We start from the raw sequence: 22,304 nt of genomic DNA on the forward strand, positions 1-22,304 counted from the left end.
ACCCAGGTGCTTGATTGTGCTAATCATTTCATAATGTATATATGTGTCAAAATATGGCATTGTATACTGTAAATATATACATTTTTATTTGTCAATTATACTTGTAAAGCTGGAAAAATTTTTTTGTGATTTTTAAATGTCATTTTAGGAGTTGATTTACATAAATACTGCTTGAAATTATGTAAAATTTCTTTTCTATTTTTGTTTAGTTTTGTACCCCCATTGCATCTGCTTGGTTGGTTAAGGATGGAAAAGTCATTCCCATCAGTCTTTTCGATGATACAAGTTATGCATCTAACAATGAAGTGTTAGAAGATGAAGAAGACATTGTAGAAGCTGCTCGAGGAGCCACAGAAAACAGCGTTTACCTGGGTGAGTAGTTGTCTCATATCTAGCGATAGGACATATTGACATTTAAGTTTTATTCCTACGTTGTTCCTTTCTACCTCCGGTATGCCTATAGCAGTTTTAATTCCTCAAAACATTCCCTGGCTTAGATTGCCCTTAAGATTTATACTTTGGTTTCCATTCCTGCTGTTTTTTTCCATTTATCCAGTTCTGAAACTTTCAATTACTACGGCATATTCTTTTCCTCTGAGACCCTATTAGAAAGGCTTAGAAATGTTGCCATCATACAGCATTCTGTAAATTATCCTCAGATTCTAAAACTTTCTACATTTGTATTTGCATCTATGTCAATTTGCCCGCCTCTTAAAGTTATGTTTATTTTTTTCTATGTATCTTTACAACTTATCTGAAAAATAGTAACCAAATTCTTGTGTGCTTCTGGGCAATTGGAGGCCTTTACAAAATAAAATTTGCAGACTTTTGAGTCTCATTATTTGCACTAGTGTTGGTGGTCAAATACTCAAAATTCTTTAAGCTCTATCAATGTGCCACCCACCCCTCAATCTCAATGAAATGCAAGAATTTGGAAGAATAACATGTCACACATGTATTATGATAGTATTTAACTGGCGTGTTAGCAGTATCTGTGGAATTACAGGCGTTTTGTTTTCCTTAAAAAGGAAGTTACTTCATCTAAACTGTCAGTTTTATAAGTGTGCAGTGATTTCTTTTCTTTGAACTTTCCTACTGGAAGTGTTCCAGTAATTACTGACAATTATTGTTCAGTGAGAAACAGCATAACTCATGTATAACTTTCCTTTCCATTTCTTGTGAAATAACCTTTAGGTTGCATTCAAGCACTTCAGGCTTGATTCTTCTTTGGAAAGAGTTACATAGCACGTGAAGAAATAACAAATTAATCTAATTGTATTAAATCAAAATGAACCTTTTTGAAAAAAATCATTGGTACTTGATTCTAAACCTAATTGACAGTGTCCTCCTTGACTCAGGAATGTACAGAGGTCAGCTGTATCTGCAGTCATCAGTCAGAATTTCAGAAAAGTTTCCTACAAGTCCCAAGGCCTTGGAATCTGTCAATAATGAGTATGCAATTATGCCTTTGCCAACAATCAAATGGAAACCCTTAATTCGTAAGTGAATCATGAACTTTTGTAATATTATTGAGGTGTAATATTATTGAGGAAAAATATAATTATCTTTTACAGCATGATTTCATTGAAACAGCAGCTGCTCCTAAAGAAATCAGTGTTAATAAAATATTTCTCTAGACAGCACAGATACACTCTTTACCATTCACTGACTGTACCTAAGTATCATTTAACTCTTAACATATTAAGAATATTTATGAAACAGGGGCACCTGTGTGGCTCAATTGATTGAAAGGCCAACTCTTGATTTCGGCTTGGGTCATGATCTCAGGGTCGTGGGATCAAGCCCCACGTTGGGCTCTTTGCTGGACATGGAGCCTGCCTGAGATTCTCTCTCTCCCTCTCCCTCTGCCCATCCCCCTGTGCTTGCTCATGTGCTCTCTCTCTCTCTCTCTCTCCCTTTATTATTCTCTAATAAAAAACATTTTTTAAGAATATTTATGAAACATCTGGTTATTACATCATATTCTTTGAGACATTTAAATGAGTTGAATTCAAGTAGTAGGCCACCTACTTCCTTCAGTTATCTTTCCATGGCTTGTATGTGTTTTTTATCACATATGTCACATCCTATTTTAATTACTTGTTTAAACGACTCATCTTCTTTACAAGACTGCTTTTCAAGGGGGAAGAACCGTAAGCCATTTACTTAACATATTTAAACAGAACTGTGGTTGAATATCTATTTTTTGAATTAATGAGGTACATGCATTGTCACTGAAGTCTCAACAGTTAAGATTTTACCATTTGCTTTTAGATTCTCCTTCCAGAACTCCTGTCTTGGTAGGGTCTGATGAATTTGACAAATGTCTTAGTAACGATAAATTTTCTCATGAAGAGTACAGTAATGGCGCCCTTTCCATCTTGCAATACCCATATGGTAAGTGTGATGAAGCTTGTATTGAAAATGCTGTTTTATTTTTCCTTTTAGGTTATTTATTAATTTGAAATTAATTAGTAGAATTCAAATGAAAGGTAGTTTTTGGAAGGTAGAAAATATCTTCGGAGGAATAGTATGAATGGTGGCCAAAGGTGCAAGTTCCAAAGTTAGATTGCCAGAGTTCAAATCTCAGTTTTGCCACATACTAGGTTGGGCACACCTAATTTCACTGCGTCTTGGTTCCTTCATCTGTAAAGCAAGGATATTAATCCTGATATTTATTTATTGGGTTGTTATGAGGTCTAAATGAAATAATGCACATACAGTGTTAACTAGCACTGTGTCTGGCAAATAGTAAGTGTTCAGTAAGCATTAATTCTTGTAATTAGCTTTCATTTAGTTATCAGCCTATTTAATATAATCTGTATAATATCAGCCTGTATAATGAAGAAAATAGGTTATGAAAATGCTATAGAATGAGGGGATTTTAATTCTGTCCTCCAACAAGGGAAATTAGTGCAAAAGTCAAGAGTAGGTAAAATTTGACAGGAAATACATTCCTGGGTATGTATGTATTTATTTATTTATTTTTAAAGATTTTATTTATTTACTTGAGAGAGAGAGAGCACATGAGAGAGGGGAGGGTCAGAGGGAGAAACAGACTCCCCGCCAAGCAGGGAGCCCGATGCGGGACTCGATCCTGGGACTCCAGGATCATGACCTGAGCTGAAGGCAGTCGCCTAACCAACTGAGCCACCCAGGCGCCCCATTCCTGGGTATTTAAAGTTAGGATGTATTCAGATATGAAAGGACTTTGAATAGTTAGATATAAAAAAAATTGTCAAATCTGCATTAGACAAAAACAGACTCCTCACCATTCACCCTAGATGCTAGCACTGGGAAGTTATTGTAAAATTTAAATTGAAAAAAACAGAGGGCTCTGACCTAGAAGCAACAGTCTTTATCTGATTCCAATCAAAATACAAGGTAAGAGAGAATTGTATAGTCGGTCCACATGGTACAAAATAGAAGCCAAACAGGCAGGCTGCTTTCAGGACAACCTCATTTTGACAGCTTGAAATGAACCAAGGAGACTGTTGGAGAAGTTTTCTTCTGAGTTTGCCAAGAATAATTTATGGTAAAATTTGTATTTTATTTATGCCAAATGAGAGTAAAGCTTAAAAACCTTGAAGGAAGATTGAGTACTGTCTAATTCTTTCTTGCATTTAAAGAATTGGATTATTAAAGAGGTAATAAGGGGTGCCTGGGTGGCTTAGTCATTAAGCGTCTGCCTTCGGCTCAGGTCATGATCCCAGGGTCCTGGGATCGAGCCCCACATCGGGCTCCCTGCTCCACGGGAAGCCTGCTTCTCCCTCTCCCACTCTCGCTGCTTGTGTTCCTGCTCTCGCTGTGTCTCTTTCTGTCAAATAAATAAATAAAATCTTTAAAAAAAATAAAGAGGTAATAAATAGGGTGGCCCTATTTATTACCTTAAAACCTTAAAAACCTTAAAACCTTAAAAAAACCTTAAGGTTTTTTTCTAGTCTTATTATTCAGTAAAAAGAAAATCTGTGATGCTTATGGAATAAAGGAAAATATGTTTGTGTAGGAAAAAAGAAAAAAATAGGATAATGAGGCTATTGAAAAGTGTTAAAGAAGGGGCGCCTGGGTGGCTCAGTCGTTAAGCGTCTGCATTCGGCTCAGGTCATGACCCCAGGGTCCTGGGATCGAGCCCCGCATCGGGCTCCCTGCTCTGCAGGAGGCCTGCTTCTCCCTCTCCCACTCCCCCTGCTTGTGTTCCCTCTCTCGCTGTGTCTCTCTGTCAAATAAATAAATAAAATCTTAAAAAAAAAAGAAAAGTGTTAGAGATGAAACTTTAATAAAAGGAATTAGTAATAGAAGTGATAGGAAAATAGATAATTTTTAACAATTAAAAGTGGACCTGTATTGGTTTATCTTTAAAAAAAAATCTTTTAATGTCTGTTTTTGAAGATAATGGTTATTATCTACCTTACTACAAGAGGGAGAGGAGCAAACGGAGCACACAGATCTCAGTCCGATTTCTCGAGAACCCAAGTTACAACAAGAACATTCGCAAAAAGGATCCTGTTCTCCTCTTACACTGGTGGAAAGAAATAGTTGGAACTATTCTGTTTTGTATCATAGCAACAACTTTTATTGTGCGTAGACTTTTCCATCCCCATCCTCACAGAGTAAGACATTTTTTAGAATCTAATGTATTTCAGAGTGTTGGGAGAAAGTGTGTATGTGGTGGGGGCTGAGGGGACATTTACTTAAGTTTCACCATGAAGTCATTGTCGCCCATCCTCTCGTCTCTCCTGACTTACCAGCCCTTCACTCCTCAACTTGTTCCCATCTGGCCTTCACCCATCCCATCTCACTTCCCATGGACAAGGGAAATGCTGTATTCTGTGTTCTTAGAATACTTTTCTTTTTATCCATATTACTTACTTTTTAAATGTTATTTTATAGCTTAAGATTGTTGGCTAACTTCAATTCAGCTTTGACAGTGATTTTTTTCCCCCACCTTATCAGCAAAGGAAGGAATCTGAAACTCAGTGTCAAACTGAAAGTAAATATGACTCTGTCAGTGGAGAAGCTAAGGACAGTAGCTGGAATGACATTAAAAATTCTGGATATGTATCACGGTAAGAGTCTTTTCATATATAAAGTATATATGTGTGTGCTGCAGCTTCTGGTGGCAACTGTTTGAATCAAGGAAGAAATGACCTCTAAACTAAGATCTTGTTTAACTTTTTCTTTAATGTGTCAATATCCAGGGAAATAAAATATAGACTTAACCCTCAAGTAACTTAAATTTATTCAAAGTGGTATGTGCCCTAAGAAGGATAAAAATAGTGTTACAGAAGTTCAAAATTAAGTTCTTATTCAGGGGCGCCTGGGTGGCTCAGTCAATCCCAGTGTCCTGGGATCGAGTCCGCATCGGGCTTCCTGCTCAGCAGGAAGCCTGCTTCTCCCTCTTCCACTTCCTTTACCTGTGTTCCCTCTCTCCCTGTGTCTCTCTCTGTCAAAAAAATAAATAAAATCTTTAAAAAAAAAGTTCTTATTCAGACAACTTTGTTATCGAGGGTCTGCTGTGTACTGGGCTTGGCATTACCAGTACCGAATTATTATTGTGTTGTTAGAGTATGATATTAATCTCTATATGTTAACTTAATCTTCAATTATTTATTTCGTCTTTATTCTGTCTGGAACAAGAAGTAGAAAAATGAGGGGAAATATACCAGTAGGTAATTTTAAAAGTAGAAGAGGGAAGTGAGTCACCTAAAAAGTAGGCAATTCAAATAATTTGAAGGTAAAATAAAAGTAGAGAATCTGTTAACATCTGTCAGGCATACAGGTTTTTATGCTCTGTGGTACAGGAAGTGGTGCTGTGGTTCATTTTTCATATTACATGATTTATTGCTACATTTTCCATTTGTTTTGATATCATAGTTAACACTTGTTGATATGGGAACAAGGAAGAGATACAGAACCTTACTGCTTAATATCTAGGGTAATGGTTTTATGACAGAAAAGATTGAAAATTACTGTGAAAATGTGTGATATATGGATAATGTGTAGACCTAATTTATCTAAGCTGCATTCATACTGTATTATCACAGATTGAGAATTGACTGTAATCAGTTTGTTTTAGCTACAAGTTTCCCAAAGCAGAATTTACTAGGTGACTAAGAAATGGCAAAGGCTTTAGTACCCTTCTGATAAAGATGCTGACTAATATGCGAGCTGGCAGAGAGAGGGAGAGAACTAGAGACCTGACAAATCTCAGGAGGTAATCCACCACCGAAGCCATTCATGGTTCATTCAACATTTACTCTGAACAACCAAGCACAGGACAGTATTTCTGGCTTTGGGAGAAATAAAAAGACTGGGCCTATCCTGGAGGGGCTTAACGTCTATGAGGGAAGATAATACTGGGCAAAACAAACAGCTAAGGAAAAAGCCATGAACTATAAGTGACTCAGTCACTGGTTGTGATTATTCAAGAGGGCATCATAAATGAGGTCACATTTTCATTGAACCTTAAATTGTGAGTAAGAAAGAGTTAGGTAAAGACAGGGAAGAGTAGGGTGGAATGAATAAACATACATCTCTAAGGCTGTTGTGAAGAGAACTGGAATAAAATACTCTGAAACTGAATTAGATTTAATTTTCCTTTCACTTTATTCAGTATGGCGAGTACAGCTGATTGTTTTTCAAATCTGGGAGGCTCTATAATAATACCTAATGCTTACTGAATGCCTACTATATTGTAGGCATTGTGAAGAACCTGAGCCCTGGGTTCAGTCATGCATTCAAGTCTCAACTTTGTCATTTGTCATTTGGGACCTTAGGCAAGATGATACTTAAATTTTACAGAGTCTATAATCATATATATGTTATCCCTCTTTTCAGACGACATATTCATTTTCTTTAATACAGGACAATAAGGCAATTGACCCTGCAGGAATAGGATGTGAATTTCTTTTTTTTTTTTTTAAAGATTTTTTTTTTTATTTATTTGAGAGAGAATGAGAGATAGAGAGCACGAGAGGGAAGAGGGTCAGAGGGAGAAGCAGACTCCCTGCTGAGCAGGGAGCCCGATGCGGGACTCGATCCCAGGACTCCAGGATCATGACCTGAGCCGAAGGCAGTCGCTTAACCAACTGAGCCACCCAGGCGCCCTAGGATGTGAATTTCATGAGCTTTGTAGTTGGGGAGATGGATCTGTACCAAAGCGCCTTGACTGGCTATTTTTAGGGCTACAGATTATTGTTCTTCATTCTCTGTGAAGGTAATTGGCCCATGGAGGATTGGGATCGATTGCCTCTCCTCAACTCCAATGCTGCTCTAACCAGCTAAGCCAACTACTAAATTAATATGAGTGTGCAAATCATAAAGTAATAAACTTAGCCTTATGAGAGACAGTAAAGATAATCGAATTCAACTCTCCCCCATATGGCTGAAAGAACAACTTCCATAGCATGCATGCATTCATTTATTTTTTCATATATTATTTGACGGAGATTTGTTAGACCTTCTATTTGCCAGGTAAGCGCAAGCTCTGGAGATACAAAAAGAAGCAAAAATGCTTTCCTGCATTCAAGGCCCCCACAATGCAGTGGCAGTAGGGAGAGTGAGCTGCATACAGATACCTGCAAAATATTGAGATTATGTTTAAATAGTTTAAAAAGCTATGTGCAAAGTGCTATGAGAACTTAAGACAGGGGTCTAGGAAGGCTCCACAGTGGTAGCAAGATGAGCAGAATGAAGGGAAAACAGAGTTTCATTAAGTACAAAGAATTAGGCCATCTCAGTAGAGCAAATAGCAGAAGCAAAAGCCCCAAAGTTGCGAGAGAGCCTGGTGCAAGTCAGCTGAAATCTAGAGTGCAGAGCAAAGAAGTCAGGTGCATAAGGGAGATGAGGCTACAATGTGCAGGTCAGCCTGTAAGTCACAGATGCGGGGTTAGCTTCTGTCTGAATTTCTCTGGTGATGAGCATACTGACTCATGAGGCAACCCAGCCAATTTCACACAACTTTGGCTCCTAGAAAGATTTCTGGCTAAAAAAAAATAATAGGATTGATTACATTTTTTTCCATAAAATTTATAGGCACTGATGTAAGATTAAGTTATGGGTTTTTTTCTTTTCTTTTTTTAAGATTTATTTATTTGAGAAAGAGAAAGAGTGCACGTGGCAGGGGGCGGGGGGAATGGGCAGAGGGAGAAGGAGAGAGAGAATCCTCAAGCAGACTCTCCACTGAATGCGGAGCCTGACTTGGGCTTGATCCCAGGACCCTGAGATCAGGACCTGAGCCAAAGCCAAGAGCAGGATGCTTAACTGCCTGAGCCACCCAGATGCCCCTAAGCTATGTTTTTCTGAGTGCAGAATGCCATAGGAAGCAAAAGTTTAGAGAACGAAGGATAGAATATTTTGGTAGGTGATGGAAAGTTTTGGACGGGTTAGATCAGTAGTAAAGTTACTGTAAGAACAAGTGATTAAGAAGCGATTCCCAGGGCACCTGGGTGGCTCAGATGGTTAAGCGTCTGCCTTCGGCTCAGGTCATGATCCCAAGATCCTGGGATCGAGTCCCGCATCGGGCTCCCTGCTTCTTGGGAGCCTACTTCTCCCTCTGCTTCTCTCTCTCTCTCTCCCTCTCTCTCTCTCTCTCCCTCTGTCTCTCATGAATAAATAAATAAAATCTTTTTTTAAAAAAAAAGGAAGCAATTCCCAATTGAACAGAAACTTTTTTATTTTTTATAAATTTCCTAGGAAAAAATTAGAATGGGCTTGCTTCATTTATATAAACAGAAGAACAAAGAATGCTAGTAGTCAAATTTAAACTATAATCTCTATTAATAAAGTTCTCTGAGACTTACTGAGTTTATGTACTTTTTATACATCATAAAGTAAGATTGAACTATTGCCTTATTAAATTTCCTTTTTTTTTTTTTTTTAAGCTATCTAACAGATTTTGAACCAGTTCAGTGCATGGGTCGTGGTGGGTTTGGAGTCGTCTTTGAAGCCAGAAACAAAGTAGATGACTGCAATTATGCTATCAAGAGAATTCGCCTCCCCAACAGGTAAGGGAGGGCATTGTTAGTGGGCTTGCAACTAGCGCCATATTGCTCACCTCATAGGCAATATGTCCTTTTTGGTATACTCCATCCTATAGGAAAGTTTCTGACTTTCTGAATCTTAGCTTCCAAGTGCCACCAGATAACCAGCTGTCAAAAAGGGGTGATCTATTTAGATTGCTTTGCCTCGACTTAAAAAAATCTGCCCCTGTTTTTGATTCTTAAACACTCAGGACTTTTCCACAGTGGATATCACCCTTTAAAAATAATCTATGTATTGTGGAAAACAGGGAAAAGTAGTAAAACAAAAATCATCTGTGTCTTCTCTTCCCAGTAATGCTCACTATTACCATTTTTGGGTATTTCCTTTGACTTTTTTTCTGATCATAAATGTACCTAGTTAGTATCATAGTTAGCAATACAGACAGTTTAATCTGTTGCTTCCTTTATTGTATCCTTGGCATTTTCCATGTTATTAAGAGTATAAATGCCAAAATAAACAAAGTATTTTATGGCTGGATATTAGTCCAGTTGATACATGTGAAATATTTTGTTTAACTGTTTCTTATTGTTAAACATCTGGGTTTCATATTTGTTGCAGTTAAAAACAACTTTGCAGTGTCCATCTTTCATATAAATTTTTGACCACATCTGTTTCCATAGGATAGATTCCTAGAAGTAGCATTTCTAACTCAGAACAGTGTCATGCTTAAGATGATGGGCTTTGAGTAATGCCTTCTTTTCCATCTATTTTATTTTTTTTAATATTTTATTTATTTACTTGTCAGAGAGAGAGAAGCACATGCAGGGGGAGTGGCAGGCAGAAGGAGAAGCAGGCTCCCCACTGAGCAAGGAGCCCGATGTGGGACTCAATCCCAGGACCCTGGGATCATGACTCAAGCTCCTATTGATTCTTTTATTTTTAAGATTTTTTATTTATTTATTTGAGAAAGAGAGAGAGAGAGAGAGCGCAGGAGCAGGGGGAGGGGCAGAGGGAGAGAGAGAGAAGCAGACTTCTCACTAAACAGGGAGCCCAATGCGGGACTCGATCTCAGGACCCTGATCGTGACCTGAGCCGAAGGTAGACGCTTAACTGACTGAGCCACCGAGGCGCCTGTAAGCTCCTATTGAGTCTTGATTAAATGTGTACTAATTGCTCTGTTGTCCTTGTAACTGGTAGTTAAACATTCTGTCCAACAGTTAGGGACACAAGATTGGGATGGATTTGTGTACTAATTCTTTTCCTTGGGACTAATTCTTTTCCTTGGTATATAATATTTGAGTAGTTTAAATATATGTGCAAGGCACCACATAGGTTATAAAATTAAGCAAAGCTTCTGCTCCCAAGAACCAATAACTCTTTGAGGCTTTTGCGTATATACTCAGATAACTACAATGGAAGGAAGGTTGTGACCTGGTGGCTTAGATTTAAATAGCTTTTCATGAAAAAGTGCAGATGTAACTGAAATCAAGGAAGGCAAGCTTTTTGGAGGTGGTGACATTTGTGCTGGGTATTCAAGAGAGTAGCCTGTCACTCAGTAGACATATGTGTAGGGGAGGGATGGCCAGCTACACAAAATGGCCTGACAAAGGCTCAAGGAAAAGCACTTGGAGGTGGTATAGAGAATAGTTAGTGGGATCCCTAGAAATGTGAGATTAGATCCACCAGAAAAGCTGCCAAAGCAGAAAATCAAATCCAGATGCTTTTCTAATTAAACTTCATTGCCTGTGACAGTTGGTATTTGAGGCTTGCTTTAACCAAACCAACATGCTAATACAGGTTTTTTGGATGGTAATATGTGCCAATTACATATGTACCAGTAGGGTCGTTCTCCATCCTTCTGAGCTGCCATCCTGAGCTGTTTTCCGAATACTTCACTTACACCTATTTATTCATCCTCCTATTGATTTAACATTAAGCAGTCTTTATAACTTTAACGATCTGTAGTCATTCATTTTTAGACGTCTAAGAAAGCTTTGTTTGAATGAGGCAATGTGTTCATAGCACTTATATTTAGAAGGAAGAAAAACCCTAAATACATGTATTTTTTAAACTACAAAACCTACTGTGTGGCTTTTTAGAATTGTGCCCCTAGGGCTAACTCATCTGTTTCTAATTTAGGATTCGAGAGAGAATTTTATTTTATTTCTTACTGGAGATATGATTACTTTTTCAGGTAAAAACAACCTTCAGTGTTGTCTTTTTCTCTGTATTTTAGGGAGTTGGCTCGGGAAAAGGTAATGAGAGAAGTTAAAGCCTTAGCCAAGCTTGACCATCCAGGGATTGTTAGATATTTCAATGCTTGGTTGGAAGCACCACCAGAGAAGTGGCAAGAAAAAATGGATGAAATTTGGCTGAAAGATGAAAGGTAACTTGGTTAGACATAGACTTAAAATCTAGTACTTTTAGGCTGTTTTTTTGTTTATGTGAATAAAATATCATTTCTATAACTAGAGATGAGTTTTGCTTGTTTGTTTTAGGAAAAAAATGCTGTTCTCTGTCATCATGTTTTGGAATGTTCTCTAGCCACTTATTGAAAAGTTTATTTAAAAAAAGAAAGAAAAGTTTATTTTTTAGAATATGAATTTTAAAAATTATTTGTAGATAGGGCTGTATGAATTGTAAATTGCTAAGGGATTCACAGTGGCTTTTCTTTTTAAGAGGTTTTATCTGCGTTCATCACCTTTTTATTTTAGATTTTCAGTTTCTTGGTAGTTAACAGTTTACAATTCCTTTAAAACTATTAAACTAGTTTAAAGCTATTTGCAGTTAAAAATACTTAAGCTTGGGCAACCTGAAGATAATTCCCATATTAAGTATGCTCTGCTATAGGAAGGAAGGCTCTTTTAAAAATGCGTAAATGAGAACAAAGAGGAAGCAGGCTGCATATAGACCATTTACCAGTAAAATTCCTACCTAAAAGTACCAAACACAGCCCTAGATCCACGTGAAGTAACCTGTTAAGATGACACTTATAGACACAGTCGATAGCCAAACCACAGAAGGACCAAGTGAGGTGGCCCCACCGTGCAGGGCCCTGTGAGCTGCTGCCCTATTTCGGACAAGGGCTTACGAACCATGGCCACTCAGCAGCCTTGTCCGTGGCGGTCCCTCAGTGCTTTGTGTTTTGCATAAAGGCCCTGGCTGCTCTGGCATGACAATTGCAGGTCACTGTTTCAAGTCTAAAATTAAGCTTTCCAGTTGAAATTTTTTAGAAGAAATGGATGGAATATAACGTTCTTTGTCTCAAATAGCATGTTTTTGTTTCATCTGTGTGTCGTTTGTCATTCGGTACTGGCTTTTTTATAGATGAAGCTTTTAAAATAAAGACTGTACTTCAGATCATTTAATCAGCACGTATTCCCTCTCTTCCCTTTGTGTCTCTCCCACTTTTAGCACAGACTGGCCACTCAGCTCTCCTAGTCCAATGGATGCACCGTCGGTTAAAATACGCAGAATGGATCCTTTCTCTACAAAGGAACATATTGAAATCATAGCTCCTTCTTCACAAAGGAGGTCTTTTTCAGTAGGGATTTCCTGTGGCCAGACGAGTTCATCTGAGAGTCAGTTCTCTCCGCTGGAATTTTCAGGAATGGACCATGGAGATACCAGTGAGTCCATGGATGCAGCATGCAACCTCCAAGACAGTTGTCTTACGGAATGCGATGTGGAAGATGGTACTATGGATGGCAATGATAAGGCGAACTCCTTTGAACTTTGTCCTTCTGGAACTTCTCTTTATGAAAGGTCAAGGGAGAAAACATCCTCTTCTATAGTATTTGAAGATTCTGGCTGTGATAACACGTCCAGTAAAGAAGAGCTCAAAACGAAGCGACTGCATATTGGCAACCATTGTGCTAATAAACTAACTGCTTTCAAGCATTCCAGTAACAAATCTTCTTCTAAACCTACTTTCTCTGTTTCTCCTCCAAGACCGACCACTTTAAGTTTAGATCTCACTAAAAACACTGCAGAAAAACTCCAGCCCAGTTCCCCAAAGGTATATCTTTACATTCAGATGCAGCTCTGCAGAAAGGAAAACCTCAAAGACTGGATGAACAGCCGATGCACCATAGAGGAGAGAGAGAGAAGCGTGTGTCTGCACATCTTCCTGCAGATTGCAGAGGCCGTAGAGTTTCTGCACAGTAAAGGGCTCATGCACAGGGACCTCAAGGTCTGTATTCGTGGAACCTCACCCAAGGGTTTCGGTCTGACCTGCTGTGATTGACAGCAGTACTTTCGATATTTGTCAGATTTTAACTGAAGTGCCCTGAAGAGCAAAGGAGAGGAAAGGTATCAGTCAGAGAGGGGAGCAGAGGCTTGGGGAAGTAGCCCGAGGAACCTGCTACAGAAAGAAGTCTCGTGGTTTGAAAACTTCAGGCAGAGCAAGTCTTCACTTCTGTGATGTGTTTATGTTCATTTTACCATAAAAAGTATTCCCGGTCCTCTGGCTAAAAAAGACAAATCCACCATGAGCAGATATACCCTGTTTTTCCTATGGCTTTGGGTAACCCTGACATAAGTTCTCAAGGGCTCCAAGTAGCATGGTGAAAGGGACCCAAGTGGAAGGAGACACATAGTTTCCTTCATTAGCCAGCTCTGAATTGATTCCTGAACGATTTAGGCTCTGGGGAAGGGCGTGAGAAGCTGGATGGAGAAAGAAAGCAAATAGTTAGCCAGGTTATTGTTTGCAGCTTTAAAGCCTTTGATTCTGTTTTCAGTATATACAATATTGAATACTGTGACAATGTGATATGCTAAATTATATAAGATTCTTACTAAAATACTCAATATATCCTACGTATGTGTTTCTGAAATAAGTATATGGAACTCTTACTTGACTGATTTCTGCTGTATTTCATATGCTCATAGTGATCATCAGTAAATGTATAGTGAATATATCAGTACTTTTCTGACGGAAGCGGCTTAAATTACTGATTTGAAGTATTTTCAGTTTTGTTTCGTGTACAAAACAAAACCTTTTGTTTCAGGCACCAAAGTAACTACTTGGACAAGTTATTTTCTTCTCATATCAGCAGTACTTGTTTTAGTCCTTGAATATATTGTAAGAGTTTGGAATAAGGGGGACAAGAATTAGAATTAGTTCCTATTTTCCAAAGTAATTGTCACTTTGGATATAATCCAAAGTTATATATACTTTGTATATAATTTGTATATATTTGGATATACTTTGTATATAATCACTGTGCTTCAGTGATTTTGTTGTGGGCCCGAACTGACTATCAGGAATTATTCTGCACCGAAGGAAAAGTTCAGAGATGATTTCTTTTGGTTGGAAAGGAGAAGACAACTAACTTCCAGGAAGCCAGATACTAACTTGAGAGGATGCTGGCTATTTGAATATAGTAAACATTTATCATTTGGTGAGAAACAACTGATATACACATTCTTTTTGTACTTAGCCCTTACTATACACACAAAATGCCAAGTTGAAAGGCAGTGTAATTATGTTTTCATTAATAATGACTATCCCCTGATTCTATAATGTTAGTGAGATATTAGTGAATATTTGCTAGATGCTACAGTATTGTCTAAGGATTTTTTTTATGTATTTGTCTATGTACCAAAAAACTTCCAGGAATAAAATTAATTTCCCCTAAGTTTTTTAGAAATCAAAAAGTTTGATTCCTTTATAAGGATATATTGTTCTTAAAGATTTCTAGGATGGGGCGCCTGGGTGGCTTAGTTGGTTAAGCCACTGCCTTCGGCTCAGGTCATGATCCTGGAGTCCCTGGATCGAGTCCCACATCAGGCTCCCTGCTCGGCAGGGAGTCTGCTTCTCCCTCTGACCCTCCCCCCATCTCATGTGCTTTCGCTCTCTCTCATTCTCTCTCTCTCAAATAAATAAATAAAAATCTTAAAAAAAAAAAAAGATTTCTAGGATGCCAGAAAAATTACCTCCAAGATTTTTATTCCCAGTTTAAACAGCTCTGCATTCTGTTCATTCTGATCCAAGTCTCTGAGCTCCATATTAAACCTTCTGCCCCCCCCACTTTTATTCCTTGCTCAATTTTTGTCATTGGCACTTTCCAGCCCCTGATTCTCCAGACTTCCTTCCAGTCTCTTCTCTTCCCCCTAGCTGGGCTTCACACTGGGCTTTTTGCAGTTCCTTAAATACATCGGGTCCTCACAGAGCCTGTTATTTCTCATTTAAATTCTCATCACACTTGTATTATTTATCCTATGGTTTCCCTGTCTGTTTTGTTCACCTGTTATTTCCTTAGCACAATGCCTGACACATTCTATATGCTCCTGTCATTTTATTTTGAATAGTCTTTTGTTTGCAGCCCAAAGGAAATTTATTGGCCCATGTAACTGAAGTGTCCAAGATTCAGGGAAAGCTTTATCTAGGATCAAGTGATGTAGCCGGAATCTGCCTCCTGCGCCATCACCATTTCTTGTTTCCATTTTCAGGCATGCTCTCCCTCACTGTCCCAGGATAGCTGACAGCAATTCTCAGGGCTACATGTTATAAGTCTTTAGAGGTGGTTGGATAGATAGGCATGGGGAGAAAAGAGCATGGGAGAAAACCATCTCTTTCTCCCAATATTGATAAGGAGTCCCGGGTTTCCTTCTGATTGCTAAGCCAAGGACACCTATCCGTCCCTAAATCAGTCTCCTGGCCAGGGGATGGAATTGTACTGATAGACTTCTACAACCTCTGGATGTAACCTCAGGACAACATCCACCTGAACCATGGGGTTGCTGCACAGTTGGGGAAAAGGGAGTCCCCAAAGTCAAGTCAAGGTATTTCTGATGGAAGCACAGGGGGTAAAGGCTGGAGAACCCCCCTGCCCCCCAAAAAGTCTATTATGGTGTTTAGTAAATAACAGCTGACACCAGAAGTTAGGGGAGAGGAGGAGATGTGAAATTTAAGGCATCGCAGTCTGTGTTGTCTCTCACAACACAGATAAGGTCATCTGTGGGAGAGCAGGAGGTTATTACTATAGACTTTAGTATATGCAATAACTTAATTGCTTCGAAGTCAACATTGTAGAATAGTATTTTGGAGTTCGGGAATAAAATGCTTTATGTCTGGCAGTATTTGAAACCTGATGAAATTCAGTTTCATGAGCTAAATGGCTTCCTTTTTCCTTATTTTAAGGGCTCCGAATAGTGGTTATGTTAGCCACAGTTAGAGTAGGTGCTGAAGGAAAGATGATATATTTCACACAGGCAAGTTTGAGGAGCCCATGAGAAATCTGGTTGGATGTGTCCTATAAACAGTTACATATGAGAGTTTAGAACTGGGGACAGAGGTCTAGGAGTACATGGGAGCATCCGAGTATTAGAAGAGCAGCACAAGGTTGTAGTGAAGAGCTCTTATTCTCCTTGGTAGCCTACTTCCCCCTCTGAGACACAAACGAAAGACGGGTCTATTTCATTCATTCATCAGAGAGAAGCGATGAGCTACCCTAGGGCAAGGACTGTACTGAATGCTGCTCCTGTGGCCGTGAACCAGAAGTGTTCTTCTTATGGAGCCAGACGGTTGGGTTTGAATCCAGCTCTATCACTTGCTAGGTGGATACCCTTGGGCACTTAACTTCTCTGGGCCTCAGTTTTCCCAACTGTAAAATGAGGGTCTAAGAGAACTAATAGGGTTGTAAGTATTACATGAGTTAATAGTAGTAAACCGCTTAGAACAACTCCTGGCGCATTGCCAGTGCTCTATATTCATTTCCTGTCATTACTCCTATTATTATCATGGCTTCAGTCATAAACATAAAAAGCTTGCCAAAGGAGAGTATATAGAATACTGAGATTGAGGACTGGGCCCTCGAGAATGTGATTCTCTAAGAGTTTAAATAGATGTTCAATAAATGCTCACTCCCTTTGCTACCCTTCCCTTTTCCTTACTCTAACAGTACTTGCTTAGCTTTGAAGGATTCCTTTTATTTTCTTATTAGTCTGTTTAATGCTTGAGAATATCTAGTTCCTTGTACTTCTCTTCCAGAGGAGAGAAAGTCTCCTCCATGCACACCTATCATGCTTTTGTCTGTCTTATTTTTTGCAGCCTTCCAACATATTCTTTACAGTGGATGATGTGGTCAAGGTTGGAGACTTTGGATTGGTGACTGAAATGGACCAGGATGAGGAAGAGCAGATGGTTCTGACCCCAATGCCAGCATATGCCAGACACACAGGACAAGTGGGGACCAAGCTATATATGAGCCCAGAGCAGGCAAGTTTTTTTCTTTTCCTTCTGAATTAACAATGGATTTTTAGTTAGCATGGCTGCAAGCTAGATATGCCCCATGAATCTCCATCCACATTCTTCTTAGAATAAGATAAAATCTGAAAATTACGAAAACTGGCACCCAGGCAACACAGTCAGGGTACAATTTCTACAGCCTGAATTGGGGATGGATTAAGAAAAACAGTGCATAAAACATGCACTCACCCCTGAGCCAGAACCTGACAGCAACCAGAAATTTAGAAGAAAACTTTGGATGCCTCTTTCCCAAATTTAACTCCAGTCCTTCTTTTGTACACTCTGTAAAAACTTGTTTCAGAGCCAGCTAGAGCCAGATGTCCTGTATTGAGCTGCTCGTTCCAGTAATTCACAAGCAACTTCTAGGATGTACCATGGCAGGAAAGAGAGGTAGATGGGCTGGAATATGTTGCCTTGTGGGGATGCTCGGTCTCCAAAGGAAACCACTGTGAACAGGACAGCCTGGAAGAGTGGTTGGAATAGGGCATCCTGGGAGCATCAGAGAAGCATGCCCAGCCCAGCTAATGATACTCACAAGCTTGTATATGCTTCTACATCAGTGGTTCTCAAAGTTTTTGGTCTCAATACCTGTTTATACTTGTAAACATGATTGAGAACCCAAGAGTTTTTCTTATGGGATTTTATCTATCAATATTTGCTGTATTAGAGGATAAAATTGAGAAATTTATAAAAATTTTATTTATTTATTTTAAAGATCTTACTTATTTATTGACAGAGAGCGAGAGAGGGAACACAGCAGGGGAGAGTGGGGGAGGGAGAAGCAGGCTTCCCACGGAGCAGGGAGCCCGATCCGGGGCTCGATCCCAGGACCTTGAGATCATGACCTGATCCCAGGACCCTGAAATCATGACGTGAGCTGAGGCAGACACTTAACGACTGAGCCACCCAGGCATCCCAAAATTTTATTTATTAAAAATAGCAATATTAAGCCTATCACATCTTAAAGGTATTTTTATGAAAAATAAATATTCTGCAAAATAAAAACAAATCAGCGAGATGAGTGACATTTGTTTACATTTTTGCAAATCTCTTTAATATTTTATTTTAAAGAGCTAGATTCTCTGGGGGCCTGGTTGGCTCAGTCAGGTAAGCATCGACTCTGAGCTCAGGTCTTGATCTCAGGGTCATGAGTTCAGGCCCCACATTGGGCTCCACGCTGGGCATGGAGCCTACTTAAAACAACAACAAAAAGAGCTAGATTCTCATATCTGCCTTTGCATTTAATCTGTTGTTCTGTTATTTTGGCTAAAGTAAATGAAGAAATTCTGACCTTGCACAGATAGTTGGAAAGGGAAGAATATTAAATAGTATCCTCAGGTAATTGTGGGTATTCGTCTTTGTTAGTGCATCAAAACTCAGTAAGTGATAGTTTCTTAAAAGTTATTTGCCCTGGAGCGCCTGGATGGCTCAGTCGTTAAGGGGCTGCCTTGGGCTCAGGTCATGATCCCAGGGTCCTGGCATCGAGCACCCCCCCCCCCCCCCCCCCCGTGGCCAGCTCCCTGCTCCACAGGAAGCCTGCTTCTCCCTCTCCCACTCCACCTGCTTGTGTTCCCTCTCTCACTGTCTCTCTCTCTCTGTCAAATAAATAAAATCTTTTAAAAAGGGGGGGAAGCTAAATGAAATATATATTGGCCCTTAGATATAGTTGGCATTTGAACATTTATTGATGAACTAATTAAAATGAGATACACTTTGATTTCAAATTTCTAAGACCACAAGGAAACATGAGTGTATTTGAAAACAGACATTGTAAATGTCTTTCTGTGAACACAATGCAGTAAAAAAAGATGATAGTGATTTGATTTTGGGTTTTTGTTTGTTTTGCTTGTGTTTTGGATAGCTGGAAATTTAAAACACCCTCCCTAAATAATGCAAAGCATTAAGAAAACAAAGAAATGAAAAATAGGGAAATTCATAGGAAGTTATCAGACTTCTATTTTATTTGAAAGCCCTTCATTATATGAGCACATTACTGTGTAAATGATTCAACATTCTGCCTCGAAGGCCAAGGAGCTACACATTGAACACGAATAAGAACTGATACCAGAACTGGTAACAGTGGAACAATAAAGTCACAACATGATGGTAGATTTTTAGAGTTTTAAATAAAAAAGATATCCTCTCTAGCAAATCTACTTAAAGGGAAAAACCACAAATAACTTTAGAAATTAGCAACTAGGATACATGTAGCAGAGATTTTAATTTATAAGAGACTATTATTATACATAGTTGATCATTCACAAGCAAAGGTATCCAAACTGGCTTAAGGAGGAAAAGAAATCCATTGGCCTGAGTAATTCAATCATTCTAGTCAAACGATGTGGCCAGCACTTGGTGAAAGGGGAAATTAAAACTGTATGAAATATGAAAATACTGTAAATACATGCTTATATCCATAGGAAAAAAGGTCAGAAGGAAGAGCCAGAAAATGTCAGCAGCCACTGCTTCTGTGTGGAGGGCTTTGAAAGATATTTTGGACATTTTTGTATTTTCCAATTTTTCTACATAGGCATGTATCAGAATTAATACTAAAAAAATAAAATAAAAAAATAAAAAATAATACTAAAATGCTTTTAGCATTTTTTTTTCAGAATTATTCAAGAGGCTGGGAGTATACCTTCACACTTTTAAGTATTATGAAAACAAAATGGGAATGACTAAATAAAAGGACTCCTATCTGGGTGCTTAGGAGAGAAGGTGGGGAGCCCCTCCCCCCAGCCCCCACACCCACACCCCGCCCCCAAACACCCTTTGAAATAGAGGACTCTCCCTCCACTCCCAGTCCGGATCGATCCCATTATACTGTTTATTTTTTTTCACAGCATTTTTAACTCTCTGAAATTGTTTTTTCCTCCCCTCTAAAATATAAGCTATCAGGAGAGACCTAGCTTTTCTCTTGTTTTACTTTATCCCCAACACCTGCAATGGTGCTAGAATTAAAGCAGGTGTGCAGAAACGTTTGGTGGATGAGTGAATGTGAATGTCACTGAAAACATAAACACTAGGTGGTCTTGGCCACCCCACACATTGCTGTGTTCACTGTATCACAGCTTGCGGCTGACGTGTGTGCACGCACGTGTGTTTGTTGGAGGAAAGGGTTGCTATCTGAAAAAGGGAGAGATCTGTGATAAGTGATAACTATGTTTGTTCATAAGTGATGCTATGTTGTTGTTGAAGATACTGGAAATCAAGGATAGCTGGAAAATTTGCCCTTGACAGCGCACAGTAGTGAAAATGTAGTTAAAAATGGACAGCCATAATTCTCTTAATAATTTTCTTGTTATTCTTCTGTATTTTTCTACATTCTTATATATATATGTATATATATATAAGAATATAGAAATTGTCACTTTATAAAATGTCCCTTTAAAAGTCTCTCAGAATACTTTGTATGAATTGTCTTACCGGAGCTTCAGAAGCTGTACTAAGACATTGTTTTAAAATACATTTTGGGACACCTGGGTGGCTCAGTTGGTTAAGCGTCTGCCTTCCGCTGCCTTCCACTCAGGTCATGATCCCGGAGTCCTGGGATCTAGCCCCACATAGGGCTCCCTGCTCTGCGGGAAACCTGCTTCTCCCTCTCCCACTCCCCCTGCTTGTGTTCCTTCTCTCGCTGTGTTTCTCTCTGTCAAATAAATAAATAAAATCTTAAAGAAAAAAAAAAAAGAAATGCCTCTATGGAGCGGTTTCAAAGTGATGCCCTTCTCTAACATTTGCCAAATATGTGCCTAGGGTAATTTTCACAAATAAAAGGGTTCTGCTAAGTCCCAGGAGGTCACTTTTAATTTGAATGAGGCTTTGTTTAATAGAGTAGTTGGGCTGCAATTCATCTGTTCATTTGAACAAATAAGTTTTTATTGAGTGCCTTCTCTGTACTTAGCCCAGTGCCGGATGATGGGAACACCAAAGAGGCAGTTCCTTCCCTCCAGGACTTTATAATCTAGTGGTGAACAATAAGAAATAGACACATGTAAAATACAACTAAGAATGCAAAGTAGTCCATAATTAAGTGCGTTAATGAGGGCTAACCACAGTTGATTAGTGGTTTGGAGTAATGAAGATTTTCTCATAAAAATGGGTGAGGTCTAAGATGATTAGAAATGAGAGATCTGCTTTAGATAGTGTTGGCTTTGAAAATCTTCACCTCGGGGGTAGTTGAGCTGCTTTGACTGGCTCCCACAAACTTTTTTAGCATTGCAAGGCTCCAGGTTTCTGCGGGGCCTTTTTTACTGATGCATATCTCTGAGCAGTACCTGGGCTTTCCTTCTGTAATGCTGAGTAGTTTAATTACTCTTGCTGTAGTGAGTTAAAGAAAAGAAGCTGCAGAGATCATTAACTCTTTGCTAATGTTTTTACTCGGACAGTTACCTCTAAACCAGGAAGTGACTAGGTTAATTTTGGGATTCACTAATGCCGGGTTACCAGTTTTATGATCTCTGTTCATTTTTTTCTAAGATTTCTTCTTTATATCGGTATTTCAGATTCATGGAAACAACTACTCTCATAAAGTGGACATCTTTTCTCTAGGCCTCATTCTGTTTGAATTGCTGTACCCATTCGGCACTCAGATGGAGAGAGTCAGGGTAAGTTCCCCCCTACTCGAAAAAGGTGGAAAAAGAAAATACTTTTAAATTTACATAAGAAAGCATTTTAAAAGAAGAGTAAGTTACCCTTAATGCCAGCAGAGCAGTTCACTGCAAGTAGAAAAGTTCACATGAGCATTACAGGGAGGATTTGTAGACTATTTGCTTCCATCTCAAGCTCAGTCTTCAAAAATTTCTTGTTTGTTCCTTGTTGTTGTGTCAATTCATCATAACAATATCCTGCACTCAGTAAATTTGTAATACGTGCAAAGCGAGGGGGACGTCAGGGTAATGGGGATGGAGAGGGAGTGACACGGTTGGATAGTTGGTCAGAAAAGAATTTTCTAGAGGGCAAGTGACCATACACTCATACACTTAAAAGCTGGCAAGTAAGCATAATTAGTGGTTTTTTTCCTCTCAAAATAAACTGTGACCATGGTTTTTAAGGAAGACTACTGAAAGGCTTT

At 38.9% G+C, this 22,304-nt stretch overlaps 1 protein-coding gene across 5 annotated transcripts in view; it reads left to right on the forward strand.

The window, feature by feature from the left end:
* EIF2AK3 (eukaryotic translation initiation factor 2 alpha kinase 3) overlaps nucleotides 1-22,304 on the forward strand; it is a 69,293-nt gene that overhangs the window by 41,429 nt on the left and 5,560 nt on the right. For 4 of the 5 annotated variants that reach the window (XM_027622850.2, XM_027622852.1, XM_027622855.2 and 1 more), the window contains exons 6-15: nucleotides 210-372; nucleotides 1,359-1,499; nucleotides 2,275-2,397; nucleotides 4,390-4,610; nucleotides 4,954-5,066; nucleotides 8,883-9,005; nucleotides 11,219-11,368; nucleotides 12,397-13,174; nucleotides 17,036-17,203; nucleotides 21,736-21,837. In XM_027622850.2, the coding sequence (XP_027478651.1) occupies nucleotides 210-372; nucleotides 1,359-1,499; nucleotides 2,275-2,397; nucleotides 4,390-4,610; nucleotides 4,954-5,066; nucleotides 8,883-9,005; nucleotides 11,219-11,368; nucleotides 12,397-13,174; nucleotides 17,036-17,203; nucleotides 21,736-21,837 (2,082 nt within the window). The remainder of the gene's footprint in view (nucleotides 1-209; nucleotides 373-1,358; nucleotides 1,500-2,274; nucleotides 2,398-4,389; nucleotides 4,611-4,953; nucleotides 5,067-8,882; nucleotides 9,006-11,218; nucleotides 11,369-12,396; nucleotides 13,175-17,035; nucleotides 17,204-21,735; nucleotides 21,838-22,304) is intronic. The other variant, XM_027622851.2, reaches the window with a different exon arrangement.

Source organism: Zalophus californianus, chromosome 8 (assembly GCF_009762305.2).
Source record: "Zalophus californianus isolate mZalCal1 chromosome 8, mZalCal1.pri.v2, whole genome shotgun sequence".
Classification (NCBI taxonomy): domain Eukaryota; kingdom Metazoa; phylum Chordata; class Mammalia; order Carnivora; family Otariidae; genus Zalophus; species Zalophus californianus.